Source organism: Saccostrea cucullata, unplaced genomic scaffold (genome assembly GCF_032062105.1).
Source record: "Saccostrea cucullata isolate Sc308-1 unplaced genomic scaffold, CSIRO_AGI_Scuc_v1 ctg14774, whole genome shotgun sequence".
Classification (NCBI taxonomy): Eukaryota; Metazoa; Mollusca; class Bivalvia; order Ostreida; family Ostreidae; genus Saccostrea; species Saccostrea cuccullata.
The window spans coordinates 1,581-15,106 of NW_026919028.1; the positions used below are offsets into that span (position 1 = coordinate 1,581).

Genomic DNA, 13,526 nt, shown 5'->3' on the forward strand with positions numbered 1-13,526 from the left:
AGATTGTCTGAAATATTATTTCAAGATGGAGAAAAAAGGACTGATGTTTTCACCTCATTATTGTCCTACAGAGTACTTGTATTGTCGCATCCCCTTTTCCCAGATTAAAGACTCGGTGGAAAAGAAAGGACATTTGTTGACTCGAGTGATTGAGGACCGATCATCAGAAGAAGAAGAAGAAGAAGAAATAGATGTGTAAATTTTTTGAATAAATGTTTTGAATTTTTTTTAAAAAAAGTGTTGTTATAAATACAAAGGTCTTAAGGTCTAGAGTCTCAGTCTTAGATTGAACATGGGCGAGAGCAGTGGGTTTTACATGACTTTACCCAGTGATGGGTCTATGGCCTCTTTTTCTAGCAATACGACTGCTCAATTTAAAACCTTATTACCACAATCCCTAGATTTAACCGACGGAGAATGGGAAGTGGCTTTAACAGAAATGATGTATCCCAATTCATTGAAAAACATTACAGAAAAGGAGGCTTATTTTGACATCCTGGTTCCTCAGTCTTATGCTCGCCATATCAAAAACACCAATGTTTATGGCAGATTTAAAATGAAAACCTTAGACCCAATGCCATTACGTCAATGTCCTGTACTGCTCGATTGGGCCCATACTAAACGACCTGCACTCGTTGAACTAGACAGCAAGATGGAAATTAGACGAATTCACTTCAGACCCGGGCCTTACACTCACCCCAAGGCCTTAACAGAGGAAATAAGTCTAGGACTAGAGAGATCATTGAAAAAAATATGGAAAACCCTTGGTGATGGAAATGAAGAAAAATCTATGAAATTAGTATATTACGAGACCTATGATCGAGTGATGTATCAAATCAATGCAAAAATGCTTAGTCCCTTATGCATTCGTTTCCCCACATCCCTAGCTTATAAGCTAGGCATGGACGGTCATAAGGTCATTCTTCAGAACGATACAGAAAACATGACCAAATGGATCAACATTAGTTACTTGGGAAACAGTACTGTGGATTTATATGAAAATCTGAAATCCATGTATGTCTATTGTGACTTGATTCAACCCCAGACGGTAGGCTCCAATGCCTTGAAACTCTTAAGAGTGGTGCCTTGTACATTTCATTTGGAGGATTCAAAACAAGCCAAATGGGAACCCATTCGAGCGGAATATTTGAAACTAAGTAAAAAACATTTGGAGTACCCATTGAGATTCACATCATGACTCCTTTAGGGACTCCCATGCCCTTTGTAAGTGGTAAATCAGTGGTGAAACTTCATTTCAGAAAAGTCTACTGAGATGAATGTACCGTTATTGTGTTCCATCTTATTGGGCGTGGTGGCTTGTCTGGTCTGCTGTCTGTATTGTATTCAGCCGTAAAAAGGGTATAAAAGGAAGTCCCCCGAGGATATAAAGGTCAGTTGAACAAGCGACATGAACCATGCAGTATCATCCCGGATTACTGAGACAAAGAGGACACAGTTGGACTTATCATAAAGGTTTATTACGTCAAAAAGGCGGAGCAGTAGGTTCTATCATCTCTGGATTGGTGGGAGCCCTTCCCTTGGATAATTTTTCACCCGGACTTCCTGCTACTCAATTACTCAAATTGGGTAGGCTTTTAACTCACATGAAACCTCAAAAAGGAGGAAATTTTTTAAACTTCCTCTCGGCAGCAGTCCCTAACATACCCCTACCGGGCATAGGCTCAGGTTTGACTCTCAAAGAAGCGACCAAGTTAGCCATGGGGCCACAAAAAGGTCGAGGATTTGTCAAAGATTTACTCAAACATGGGAAACAACAAGCCATCATGGCCGGAGTGAAGATAGGCAGGGATGTAGTGGGAAAAAGAAAAAACATCCGAAATGCTCTTTTAACCCACGGACTCAATGCGGCCAAAAATACAGGTCTATTTGCTTTCAATCGAGGAGTCTCTTTACCCTTTAGAAAGAAGAAGAAGAAGAAAGGACAAACAGGTCAAGGAAGAAGAAGAAGAAAAAGAAGAAAGCAGACAGGGAGAGGAAGAATCCTGTTAGCCCGAGGGGGTCCTAAGAGAAAAAGGAAAAAACAAGGAGGAGGAATTCCTAAAAGAAAACGTCATTTAGATGTGTTTGACTGAGAGAGAGAGTATAAATAGGACAGTCCAGGGAACAGAAGGTTCATTTGTGAAAACTGAATCCTAGTAGACACATCATGTTACAGCCCGATTCTTGTGCGTGTGGGATGAACAATTTACAATTGTTTCAAGTCCCTCCGACTAATATTGCTTTAGAAGACTCGAAATGGGAAGAATATTACCCCATTTCCAGTACTTTAGATTCCGACACCGCTCCCATCGAATTTGAAATCAAAGGACAAGGAGATCACTATCTGGATTTATCTCAAACTTATGTTCAAATGGTATGTAAATTTACCAAAGACGATGGAAGTAATCTGACTGGGGCAAACAGCACTTCCAGTCCCGTGAATAATATCTTACATTCCATGTTTACGGAAATCGATGTCAGTCTGAATGGAAAAATAGTGACTCCAGGGACGGATACCTATCCTTACAAAGCTTATCTGGAGAAATTATTGTCTTACCGACCCAGAACTTTAAAGACACAGACGAGGGCCTGTAGTCTGTGGGAAAAAGATACGGCAGGACACATGGACGAAGTGGGGTTAGAGGCTCTTGGTGTAGCTCAAAATAAAACCTTTGACGTAACTCCGGGTCAAGATGGTGGGGCCGCCACGGTGACCATTAACCAACCCATCCTCACAGCGTTACCGGCTAATTCTAAAAACGAAGGATTCCGAAAAAGACACCAAGCTATTGCTGACAGTAAGAAAATCAGTTTGCTGGATACTTTACATTTGGATTTGTTTCAACAAGATCGATTTCTGCCCAATGGAGTGGACGTCCGTTTGCGATTTAATCGAGCTAGACCCTCTTTCTACATGATGATCAAAGGAGGAAGTACAGGAAAAGTGAAAATATTGAGTATGATCTTGTGGGTGAGAAAAGTCAAACCCACAGCAGTCATGATGAATACCATTAATCAGAGTTTGAATACCCACAGAGCCAAATATCCCTTGAGAAGAGTGGAAGTGAAAACCTTTACCATCCCCATAGGGACCCAGTCTAAGATAACGGATCATCTGTTTCAAGGTCAGATGCCTAAACGTCTCATTTTAGGCTTTGTGGAGAATGCGGCCTTTAACGGAGAATGATTCAAAAATCCCTTTCATTTCCAAAACTTTGGGATCAAGAAATTAGATGTCAGTATCAACGGAGAGACCATGAGTACTCGTTGTTTTGAGCCTAATTTCAACGACGATTTATATCTGAGATCATATCTCAGTCTGTATCAAGCTCTGGGGAAATTAGGAGAAGATTGGGCTCCAGACATCACCCTAGAAGAGTATAAAAGCGGCTACACTCTATGGGGCTGGGATTTCACTAAAGATCAAGAAGCGCAGTCGGATAAATTCCACATCATAGAAACAGGAAATCTGAGAGTAGAAGTGCAGTTTACCAACAATACGGTTAACACCATCAATTGTGTGGTGTATGCCGAATTCGATAACCTATTAGAAATTAACAAACAGAGAGAGGTGAGCATTGATTACTAAAAAAAAAAAAATGGATACGGGACAATTGAGAGAAGTCTTATCCAGAGAATTCAAGAGTTCTTTTGGAGGCGTGTATCCTGTAGATTTATTACCGGATCAATTAAGACCTGGAGAAAAAGCTGTGGTGGTCAATACGGATCCTCAAGATCGACCTGGAGAACATTGGGTGTGTCTATATGTGAGCAATCCCGTGGTGGAATATTTCGATTCTTATGGATTTCCTCCCTTACAAAAAGAAATTCAAGATTTTATCCAGCGTCATGCTCAACAATGGATTTATAATCCGTATCGCTATCAAGACTGGAATACCGATGTGTGTGGACAATATTGCGTGTATTATTTACATCAAAGAGACAAGAAAAGAAAGAAAACCGACGAGTGGCTATTCCCCTTTGACCAGAGTACGGCTTTACAAAGGGACAGATACGTAGCGAATTGGTTTAAAAACACTTATCATAAATTACCTACGGGTCATGGACAAAAATGTCAATGTTTTTATCAAAATGTATTGTAAATGCATTGTTGTTTGTTGTTTGTTGTTACAAAATAAAGAATGAAAAATCAAAATCTGTGTTCTTTGTTTTGTGTTATTGTTTTCAGAAAATCCAGTTTGAACTGGTTTTAGGCTAGACTGAGCTTTTGACTGTGAAGCGTGACGTCATAATCTTGAATCGGTGCCAAGTATTTACCTATGTAGTCAGCATAAAAAAAAACGTAGGTCAAACGCATGTTTTGCACACGGCCCTTATCTTTTGCAAAGGTGTGAGGGGGTATAAAAACAAGGTGTTAAAGACGATCCTCCTCAGTTGGTGGGGCATGTGGTTGAGTAAACGACAGTTTGGCAAGCGAATTCCTAGAATATTAGAAGACATGGAGATGGATAAAGATAAATTTGCCTTATTAGAAAAGAGAATGACGGAACCTATGGAGGGGGATCACGAAGCTCCTCAAACAAAAAGAAGAATAGAGTTGAAAACCCTGGATCCGGAACCTAAGAATGAATATATACCCCTGCATGAGCCTATCAATGATCCTAAATGTCCAGACAGATTTTACAGGACAGCCATTAATTGGACTTTCACCATTAAAGAGCCTAAAGAAGAAGAAGATATAGACATGTTTCTGAGCAACCAAGATGATTTCTTCTTCGGTTTCCAGTATTTGATTATACAAAAGGAAAGACATCCCTGGACAGGAGAACTGCATCAAATCAGGGGATTCATTCAAATGAAGGAACCAGAAGGAGGACTGACTATGTGCAGACTTCATATCACTGCTGATTTTGCCATGTCTCACAGTACTCCAGAATTGGAAAGTATGTTTTACAAACAAGGAGGTGACTATGAAGAATATGGGGTTCTGAAACCTGAGGAGAGAAATAAGGAATTGGAGCCCAGAGATTGGATAGAATGGGAGATAGGAGCTTGGAAGAAACCTGAAGCTATTGAAGCCAGAGAAGCTAGGAAGAAAAAGTTCTTAGAGAATGTGAGCTGGTCAAGATGTGAATAAAAAAAAAAGATTGAACTGTTATTTATTGTTAGATCTCAATAAAAAAGAAAAGAAAAAAAAAATTGTGGGTTTTTTGTCATTTTTTAAAAAAAAAAAAAGGTTATCTCCCTTTAACCATAGATTTTTTCAAAACACCAAAACAAAAAGTGTTGAGGGGTTTTTAAAGATTGGTAAAAATAAATACAATTTTAAAAAAGGTATAAATAGTAAACATGGTATAAAACACACCTCAGTTGTGGACTGGTTTCATTATGGGTAACACCTCCAGTAAAGAAATGAGTCAGAACACTAGATTAAAGGAAACTGAATGGTTACTTATACAGGAGGGAGGAAAAGATATCATACCACCTCCCTTGATGGTAGAACATCCTGCAGAATTTATACCACCTCCCTTGATGGAAGAACATCCTGTAGAATATAAACCTCAGGAGGAGGAAAAAGAAAACATAAGACCAAACAAACTCTTGGAGGATATTAAGGCTCATTATCAAAATAAACAGAAAGAAAATACAGGCAATGGATATATTGCTTACTTAAAACAAGACAGAGGTAGAATAGCCAATAATTGGATATTTAATTTAACTGGGTGCCGACAGGAAGATGTAGATCAAATCATTGGAAGTGATTATCAATACTTGATCTTACAAAAAGAAAGGCATCCAGAAACTGGACAACTTCATCATGTGAGAGGATTCATTCAAATGAAAAACAGAGTTCAAGGGAGATACATGTACAGAAAGATTCATAAATTAACCTGTTTTGAGATGTCTTACAGCACCCCAGAATTGGAAAGAACTTTTTATAGACAAGGTGACTATGAAGAATATGGAGTTCTAAAACCTGATGTGAGAAACAAAGAATTAGTTCCAAGAGATTGTAGATTTACCTGAATAAAAAAATATTTGAAATCTTGTTTTATTGTGCTGTTGTTGTTGTTGATCTATAAAAACAAGGGTGTTTTAAAAAATAGATTCATTTTACATCATGAGTCTCCAGGAGATACAAGGTGATTTACTCAACTGTGAGGTAGAAGCTATTGTTCATCAATGTAATTGTTTAACTGTAAAAGCTCATGGATTGAGTCAAAGTATTGCAGAGAAATTCCCACAAGCCAATCTCTATGCCACTCGCAGACCTCTAGGGACTAGAAATTTAGCCGTAGAAGAAGATAGAGGAATTCCAGGCACTATTAAGGTGTTTCCCTCACAAACCCCTGTGGTCATTTGTTTATTAGCTCAATGGGATTATGGAAAAGCAAGTCACCGACCTAAAAGAATTTCCACTTATCAGGATACCCCACAAAACAGAGAGCAATGGTTTCAATCTTGTTTACAAGAAATGGGGGAAAGTTTACCTTACCAGACTTATGCTTTTCCTTACAAGATTGGGTGTGGACTAGCCCAAGGAAATTGGATTCATTATAGACATTATATTGAACAATTTGTACACACTTATGAAAAACATGTGTACATTCTTCATCATCATCATTAATTGTGTATTTTCATGTGATGTAAAATAAAGAAGAAAAAAAGTACCTTTTTATCTGTCATACTCTAATGTCTGTTTTAAACAGGAGATGAAGGTCCACCGCAATCCCCATGCACTCATAAGCAGATCTCTGGTGGGGGGTCAGTAGAAACACTCAAGTAGTTTTTTTTTCTTTTCCCCTGTGATATAATGTCAAATATTTTAATGGAAAATTCAGAAATTTATCAGTAATTGGAGTCAAAACTTGCTATCTTTATGGTATTGATTTCCATTATCAGATTTATTTATTTTTTATTCCATTTTAAAAATATAAACATTTTAAATAATTATCTTAGTAATAATAATGAAATAAATTAAAATGATATCTCATTGAAACTTTTTTTAGATTCAAGTTTTGTTTTTATGTTAGTTATTTCACTGTGTATTTTCCCAAAGGAAGACCAACAGCCAGCACGCTTCACTTCACTTAGAGAATGGATTGGTTAGGAACAAAACATATCTTCCAGGTTTGAGGACTGTATAGAAAAATAAAACCCATTTTTTGTTATTAAATTACATGAGACAATGCCTCTTATAAATGTAATGCAAAAATAATATCTCTTATATATATGGATTCCTATACTATAATTATATTAAATGTCATTTGTAAAATGTATTATTTTTAAAGACAGATTTTATTTAGGATTGACTTTTAAAATGATGACATGAATAGCAGGCCATACTTTCAGCACATGACAAAAACATTCTCTCAAATTACACAGAAATGGATTATTTAGCATAGCTGACATTAAACATATAGGTGAGGGATAACATAATCACAATTATAAACAATGTGAAACAACTTTAAACGACCTACAAGGTAGATTACAAGCCTTTTTCACTGGGGTAAAATCTCGCCGAAATTCGCTATGGCCGCCGAACCCGAACCCGACTGTATAAAGATGAAGTCATAAAAATAACATAACACTGATGTAGTATTACATGATTTTTTTTTATTTTATTTCTTAAAAACTAACAATGCTTCTAACTGTCGAATTCTCCTGCGAAATCGTATTCGATCCGCTACTAATTGCATCCAGGGACTTCTCCGGTCTTCGGGGGGTAATTCGTAGATTTGATTGAGGCTGGTATTAAAAGTCACGGATTTCCTAGCCTGTGTGAAATTTCCAGGTATTTCATTCCGTATTGAATACATACTTTCTTCATCGCATCTATGTCCTGCCACAGTAAAATCACTTTGCCCGCTTGGGGATGGGTCAGGAAACTGTAAGGCTTTCCGAAATAACGGGTCAGGTTCAGTCCGTACCATTTCTGGGACAGAATTGTTTTCATATGTCGACATAGAAAATGTATGGTAGCTAGTCTCCCCATACGACCCCCCTGACTTGAATCGCTGCCAAGTATTTACCTGTGTAGTCAGCATAAAAAACGTAGGTCTATCGTATTTTTTTTTTTTGCACACGGCCCCCCTCACAGGTGATGCAACAGGTATAAAAAGGTAGGTCAAAGGTGCACACGGCCCCCTGACTTGAATCGCTGCCAAGTATTTACCTGTGTAGTCAGCATATTTTTTGCACACGGCCCTAAACAAACTTGACTCGCTGCCAAGTATTACCTGCGTAGTCAGCATAAAAACGTAGGTAAAACGTGCACTCGCCCCACAGCAGGTATATAAAGCAAAAAACTGTAAAATTTGACAATCAGTCTTGCTTGACACTTCGAACTTGACAGACTTAAAAAAAAAAAAAGTGGTCAAGTCAGAGGTATGGAACCAAGGTATAGGTGGCTTATTGAGAATACTGACAAGAATGGACCCTGGATGGAAACCCTAGAAGAAGCCAGGGAGGATTACCATAAAACCCATTCAGAGGAATCTAATCAAAAACCATGGACTTATTGGGAATACTGTAAACAAATGTGGGGCTTGGATATGATGATTCCGGAACAATCTAAAGAAAAATGTCAACAATCTAAACAAAAAGTATGGTTGGAAAAAAGAGTGAAATTTCCTGAAAATTATGTCGTGATAAGGAAGCACTACTCTTTTGAGGGAATGAAGGGTTATCATCTCTACAAATGGGAGATCACAGCTGAGGATGATTATGATGATTTTCTGATTGGAACTGAATACTTTACCTCCGAGTTAGAATCGTGTATTGAAGATCTACTCCAGACCAAGAAAGAAGGAAAACCCTTAAAAGGACCCAAATGTACTTATACAGAGTATCTCCATGGAATAATTCCTTATTTTCCAAATGAAAAAGGTATCCCTTGGAGGACACGAGACTATGATGATGATGATGATAATTTGGACTTTGATGATGATTCGGCCTGGATGATTAATTTGGATGGTATTTTAGATTAAAAGACCGATCAGGCACAGAAGAAGAAAAAGTAAATTGTTGTATTTTTTACTTGAATAAAATCTGTGTTCTTGTTTCTATTGTGTGTTATTGTTTTTTTTTCAGTTTTCGGAAAATCACTGTGAATGAGTGACGTCATAATCAAATTCTTTTGACTCGCTGCCAAAATCGTAGTAGCAGCGTTGTGAATCGTAGTAGCAGCGTATATAGTAAAATGTAAACACAGTGTAAACACCCCGTATAGGACATATAGGGGCTATGTACTAACCCACCTAACCCCCTAGGGTTAGGGTTGTACTGAGTTGACCCAGCTATCCCCCACAGACCCCCTAATCTGCACTCTCTTCACCCACCTATCCCCCCCAGGGGCTGCACTCCCTTGACCCAGCTATCCCCCTCCAAACCTGCACTCAGTTGACCCGCCTATCCCCCCCAACCCCAAAAGTGCACTCAGTTGACCTCGCCATCCAGGCTCCTTATACTACTTACCCTACATCCTCTCTCTCTCATCAGATTAATTTGACCAGCTCTATTTAAGTTAGAACATTAAGAACATTTTTTTTTCATTCGGGTGTTTTTGCTTGTTTTAATTTCTCTAAATTGAAATGTCTTTGTGCAACAAGAATATAAGACAAAACAACATTTATTTAATCATGATTATAAGGTAGACGCTTTACATGTTTATTATTTTTTTAAAAAAATGAAATTCGTCATGAAATTATTTCATGCAAGAAAAAGAAAAAGCTATAGATAAGAGATTTGAAAAAACAAATTAAAGTCTGTTCAATTTTGCAGTTTTCCTCTTTTTTCTTTGTTTTTCCTTTTTCTACTTTAACCTAGCTTATCCCCAAAGTACAACAATATTTTTTTTATTTAAAAATTAATAATTATGCTGACGATTAAAAGTGTTTTAATTTGGTCATAAAATATCTCTTTTATAATCCGGGAGCAAATTTATGCGAACATGCAGTTGAAATGTGAAAAAGTACGCAATTAAAATGAATGTCCCTGTCTGGTACCCCTGTTACATCGATTGTTGACATCAGAGTTATCTCTCCTATTTTTATTTATAGAAAATACAAATCTTGACTATTCTTGCTAGATTTGTAAAAAAAAAAGTTGCATGGAAGATGTATGTTTAGTTTCAACATTTGTACAAACAATTTAACAACAGTTTAAGCAGTATGCACCGATGAATCAATGTTTACAAGTGATCGACGCGATCACGATGTATATTTGAGAGTGGTGGAGCGGATCTCAAAGAAGTAGGAAGACAATTTTCCTTTGCAATATTTTTTTACGATATATTACCCTGTCTAAGATGCATTCTAAAAGTGGTATAAATACATGTATGTAAATGAAAATTATCTAGAGTATAAAGGTTCAATATGCTATCGGAAAACACCTTGTCTACAGCTTCTATACATTTATTTAATAATACTTGTTAAGGAACCAGTTCTAAATGTTTTTATTTAATATTTATATCTATTAAAATCAGTGGATTAGGGGATTCAGATATTGATTAAATTAATTTATAAATGAAAATAAATCCCACATGTTGCAAACGGCGATAAAAACTCTGGATGCGTCAAACGTCAAAACACGTGGTTATAAAAAATCAAAGTACTGAAAGTACTGTTAGACGGAGGCTTCATGTATGAGAGAACACAAAAGAAATATATATGTCATACATTACTGTAAAGAATATTATGAGAAATAATGTGTAGTTTTTTATTTCAATTCAACATTTTTTTCAAAGGATACTCCAATATTCATGACGTTTTGGGGATATTATAATTTCATCTTTGTAATGTAAACTTCTCCTTGATTAAAGTTCACTGTTATTTATATGAGATACTTTCAATATTAAACCTTTCAACGTAAGAAACAGTAATTGACTAGGCCTGGTTCACATAAAACTTAGACGGGCTAACTTTTTATCCCAGTCTCACTTAAGGAATATATAGTGGAAAAGTGAAACTGAGATCAAAAGTGAGCTTGTCTAAGTTGTATGCCCCCAGGCCCGGTTTGATGAATGTAGGTTTAGTATGTTCTAGTCATGAGCCCACTGGCAGAATTAAAAGGGGCCCCTGGCACCCTCCCTTTTGAGTCCAAAAAATACGCAATATTTGATAAATGAGTGTTTTAATTGTGGCTGTGGGCCCCTTTCCTGACCTCAAACTGGTCCCCCTATTTCAGAATTTCTGGATTCAGCACCAGGCCTCAGCCTGTCAGGAGTCTCCATATTTCAAGATATCTTATCTATAGGTCACAGAGACCTACTGTTTACATAATTATGACATGTAACAACTACTAAAATCAAAATTTCTCGGCCTTATTGTAATAATGTTATGATATGAGCTAACATGGAAAAAGAAGCAGCCAGGTAACTGGACATGAACAAAATGATATAGTACAGTTTGTCTTAAACCTTTGTGATACAAAATGGGGTGACCTAGCATGAAAGCAATACAGAATTTTCTTTAAGTAATACAACTCCATTAACATGCAATAAATGTTCGTGCCAGAACACAATTTTTTGAGTGGAATAAAATATACTTTCTTACTTTATGTAAACAGAACAATCAAGTTCATAAGACTTGCTATTTCACAGGTTTAAATTGTTTTTGGAGAACTGGAGTATTGCTTACAATAACAAAGATATATCTTGACAAATTTGACAACCAATATTTCTGGAATTATTAAATATAGTATTTTATCATACATGTATGACAGATTAACCCCAAAAATGTCTTTCTTTACTCGTATACCAATGGAAATGGTTGTCCTTTTCAGTTTATCTGTTTAAAACAATCATTAACAATGAGACATGATTACAAATTACGTAGAGAAAAGTTATAAATATATAACTATGATTTCTGCTTTTCAGTAACTCTGTTAAAACAATCACTTTACCAATGCTGTAGATTAAAAAAAATTGACATGAATACCAATGATCAGAAATACATGTAATCTTGTATATAAAAAATAATTAAAGTTTGGGATGTGAAAGAGGTAAAACACAAGTATCAAATGCAAATAAGGATCAACGACATGACAATAAGACAACTTATTTCAGAAGATATGATTTTTAATTATTAATTAGGTATTATGTGATAAATCATGTAAATCCTATGAACCAAGATTTGGGTTGTACCCAAGGGTCAAACGTTACAAATGCATTTTGATCTCAATATCAGAGTTGCCGTTTGTTTCTCTCTTATCTAATGTGAGGGTACCCCAAACACCCAAACCGCTTGTAAAAAGTGTAAATCTATTTTCACGTGTTTCCTGAAATTATACATAGTATCAAATAAACTATTCAAAACTAGACTGTTAATATTCCTACATATAAAAATACTATGCATTTGTTTATTCATCGATCCTTGTCAGATTAAAAAACTCCATGAAACCTATTGATGCAAGCGTCAAAAATCGGCCGCAAACCAATTTATCGGTCCTTTCAAAAAGAAATTAGAAAAGGAATGAAAATGAGATTACAAACAAAAATCAAGCACAAAAAATTCCATTAAAACTGAAATGCTTGATATATTATTAAAATATCTTATATTTATACCTGCGACATAAAACATTTTCATGCGACATAGCAGAATTTTCTTCAATACATAATACAGGTACATCTGCGTCTCCACACTTAGTTTGATAAACAGGCGAATTCTGGTGGAAGTTTTTACAATTAAATATAAAACTACAGTTTAAACTTATCTGTAACTAGAGATTGATAAGTGGGGTTCCTCGATCACTCTCCACGGATGTTAAAGCCCCCCCCCCTCCAAACTCCCTCTAGATCCTCCACTTCATTTCTTCTCGTTCTTGTTTTGGTGTGAGAACCGGCGGGAAAAGGCTCAGCATATTGTAAAACATGCTTTATCATCGTCTGTTGGAACAAAATCTCCTAATATTCTGTCTGATAAAAAATTAATAGTAAATCACATTTTTTTCTTACTTATTCCGTAGGAAATGTATTTATATATACACGTCATTTTAAAAAATATTAGACAAATCCTGTTTATTCAGAAAAAGTAGAACTGTTTGTTTATACTTGTATGTGACGCGATCTTTGTTTTAGACTATGCCTATCCTTGCGGTTGGTGTAACGCAGAGTCGCTCTAAAAATAGAATTCTCAAGGTAATGAAAACAATTCCGCCGATAGATGGTGCTTAGGAAATCCTTCCTGTTTACATTCCATGGGCAAGACAGTCCCTATACACGGAGGCTGTCATACAGCCTCCGTCTAAAAATCTGCGTCGAAGTTCACCGTCAGTCTGCAACGTCACATCTTTATGACGTTATTTCTTTTTTTTTTAATTCTTTATTTATTTTACACAATCTGTTTTATAAATCAAAATACACATTTTATCATAGTACAGATTGGTTTTTCAGAGAGAGAGAGAGAGAGAGAGAGAGAGAGAGAGAGATGGGAGAAAGAGATAGAGGGGGGAGAGAGAGGGAGAGAGAGATGGCATGTTAATTCTTTTACATAAATAAACAAAAAAAACTTTTTCATTTCATAAAAACAATTGATTCCACTGATTCCAGTCGGTGTCAAAAATCT

General features: G+C 36.3%; 2 protein-coding genes across 2 annotated transcripts; both read left to right on the plus strand.

Annotated features, from left to right (window-relative positions):
* Positions 1 to 2,167: 2,167 nt before the first annotated feature.
* On the plus strand, positions 2,168 to 3,187 carry LOC134277857 (uncharacterized protein F54H12.2-like). The gene has a single exon (XM_062760158.1). The coding sequence runs from the start codon at positions 2,168 to 2,170 to the stop codon at positions 3,185 to 3,187; it is 1,020 nt and encodes a 339-aa protein (XP_062616142.1).
* A 69-nt stretch (positions 3,188 to 3,256) lies between these two features.
* LOC134277868 (uncharacterized) lies at positions 3,257 to 3,589 on the plus strand. The gene has a single exon (XM_062760166.1). The coding sequence runs from the start codon at positions 3,257 to 3,259 to the stop codon at positions 3,587 to 3,589; it is 333 nt and encodes a 110-aa protein (XP_062616150.1).
* Positions 3,590 to 13,526: the final 9,937 nt, after the last annotated feature.

What these genes read in the sequence shown, in the direction of transcription:
- LOC134277857 (XM_062760158.1), top strand. Translation starts at nt 2,168, where the DNA reads ATGTTACAGCCCGATTCTTGTGCGTGTGGGATGAACAATTTACAATTG.
- LOC134277868 (XM_062760166.1), top strand. Translation starts at nt 3,257, where the DNA reads ATGAGTACTCGTTGTTTTGAGCCTAATTTCAACGACGATTTATATCTG.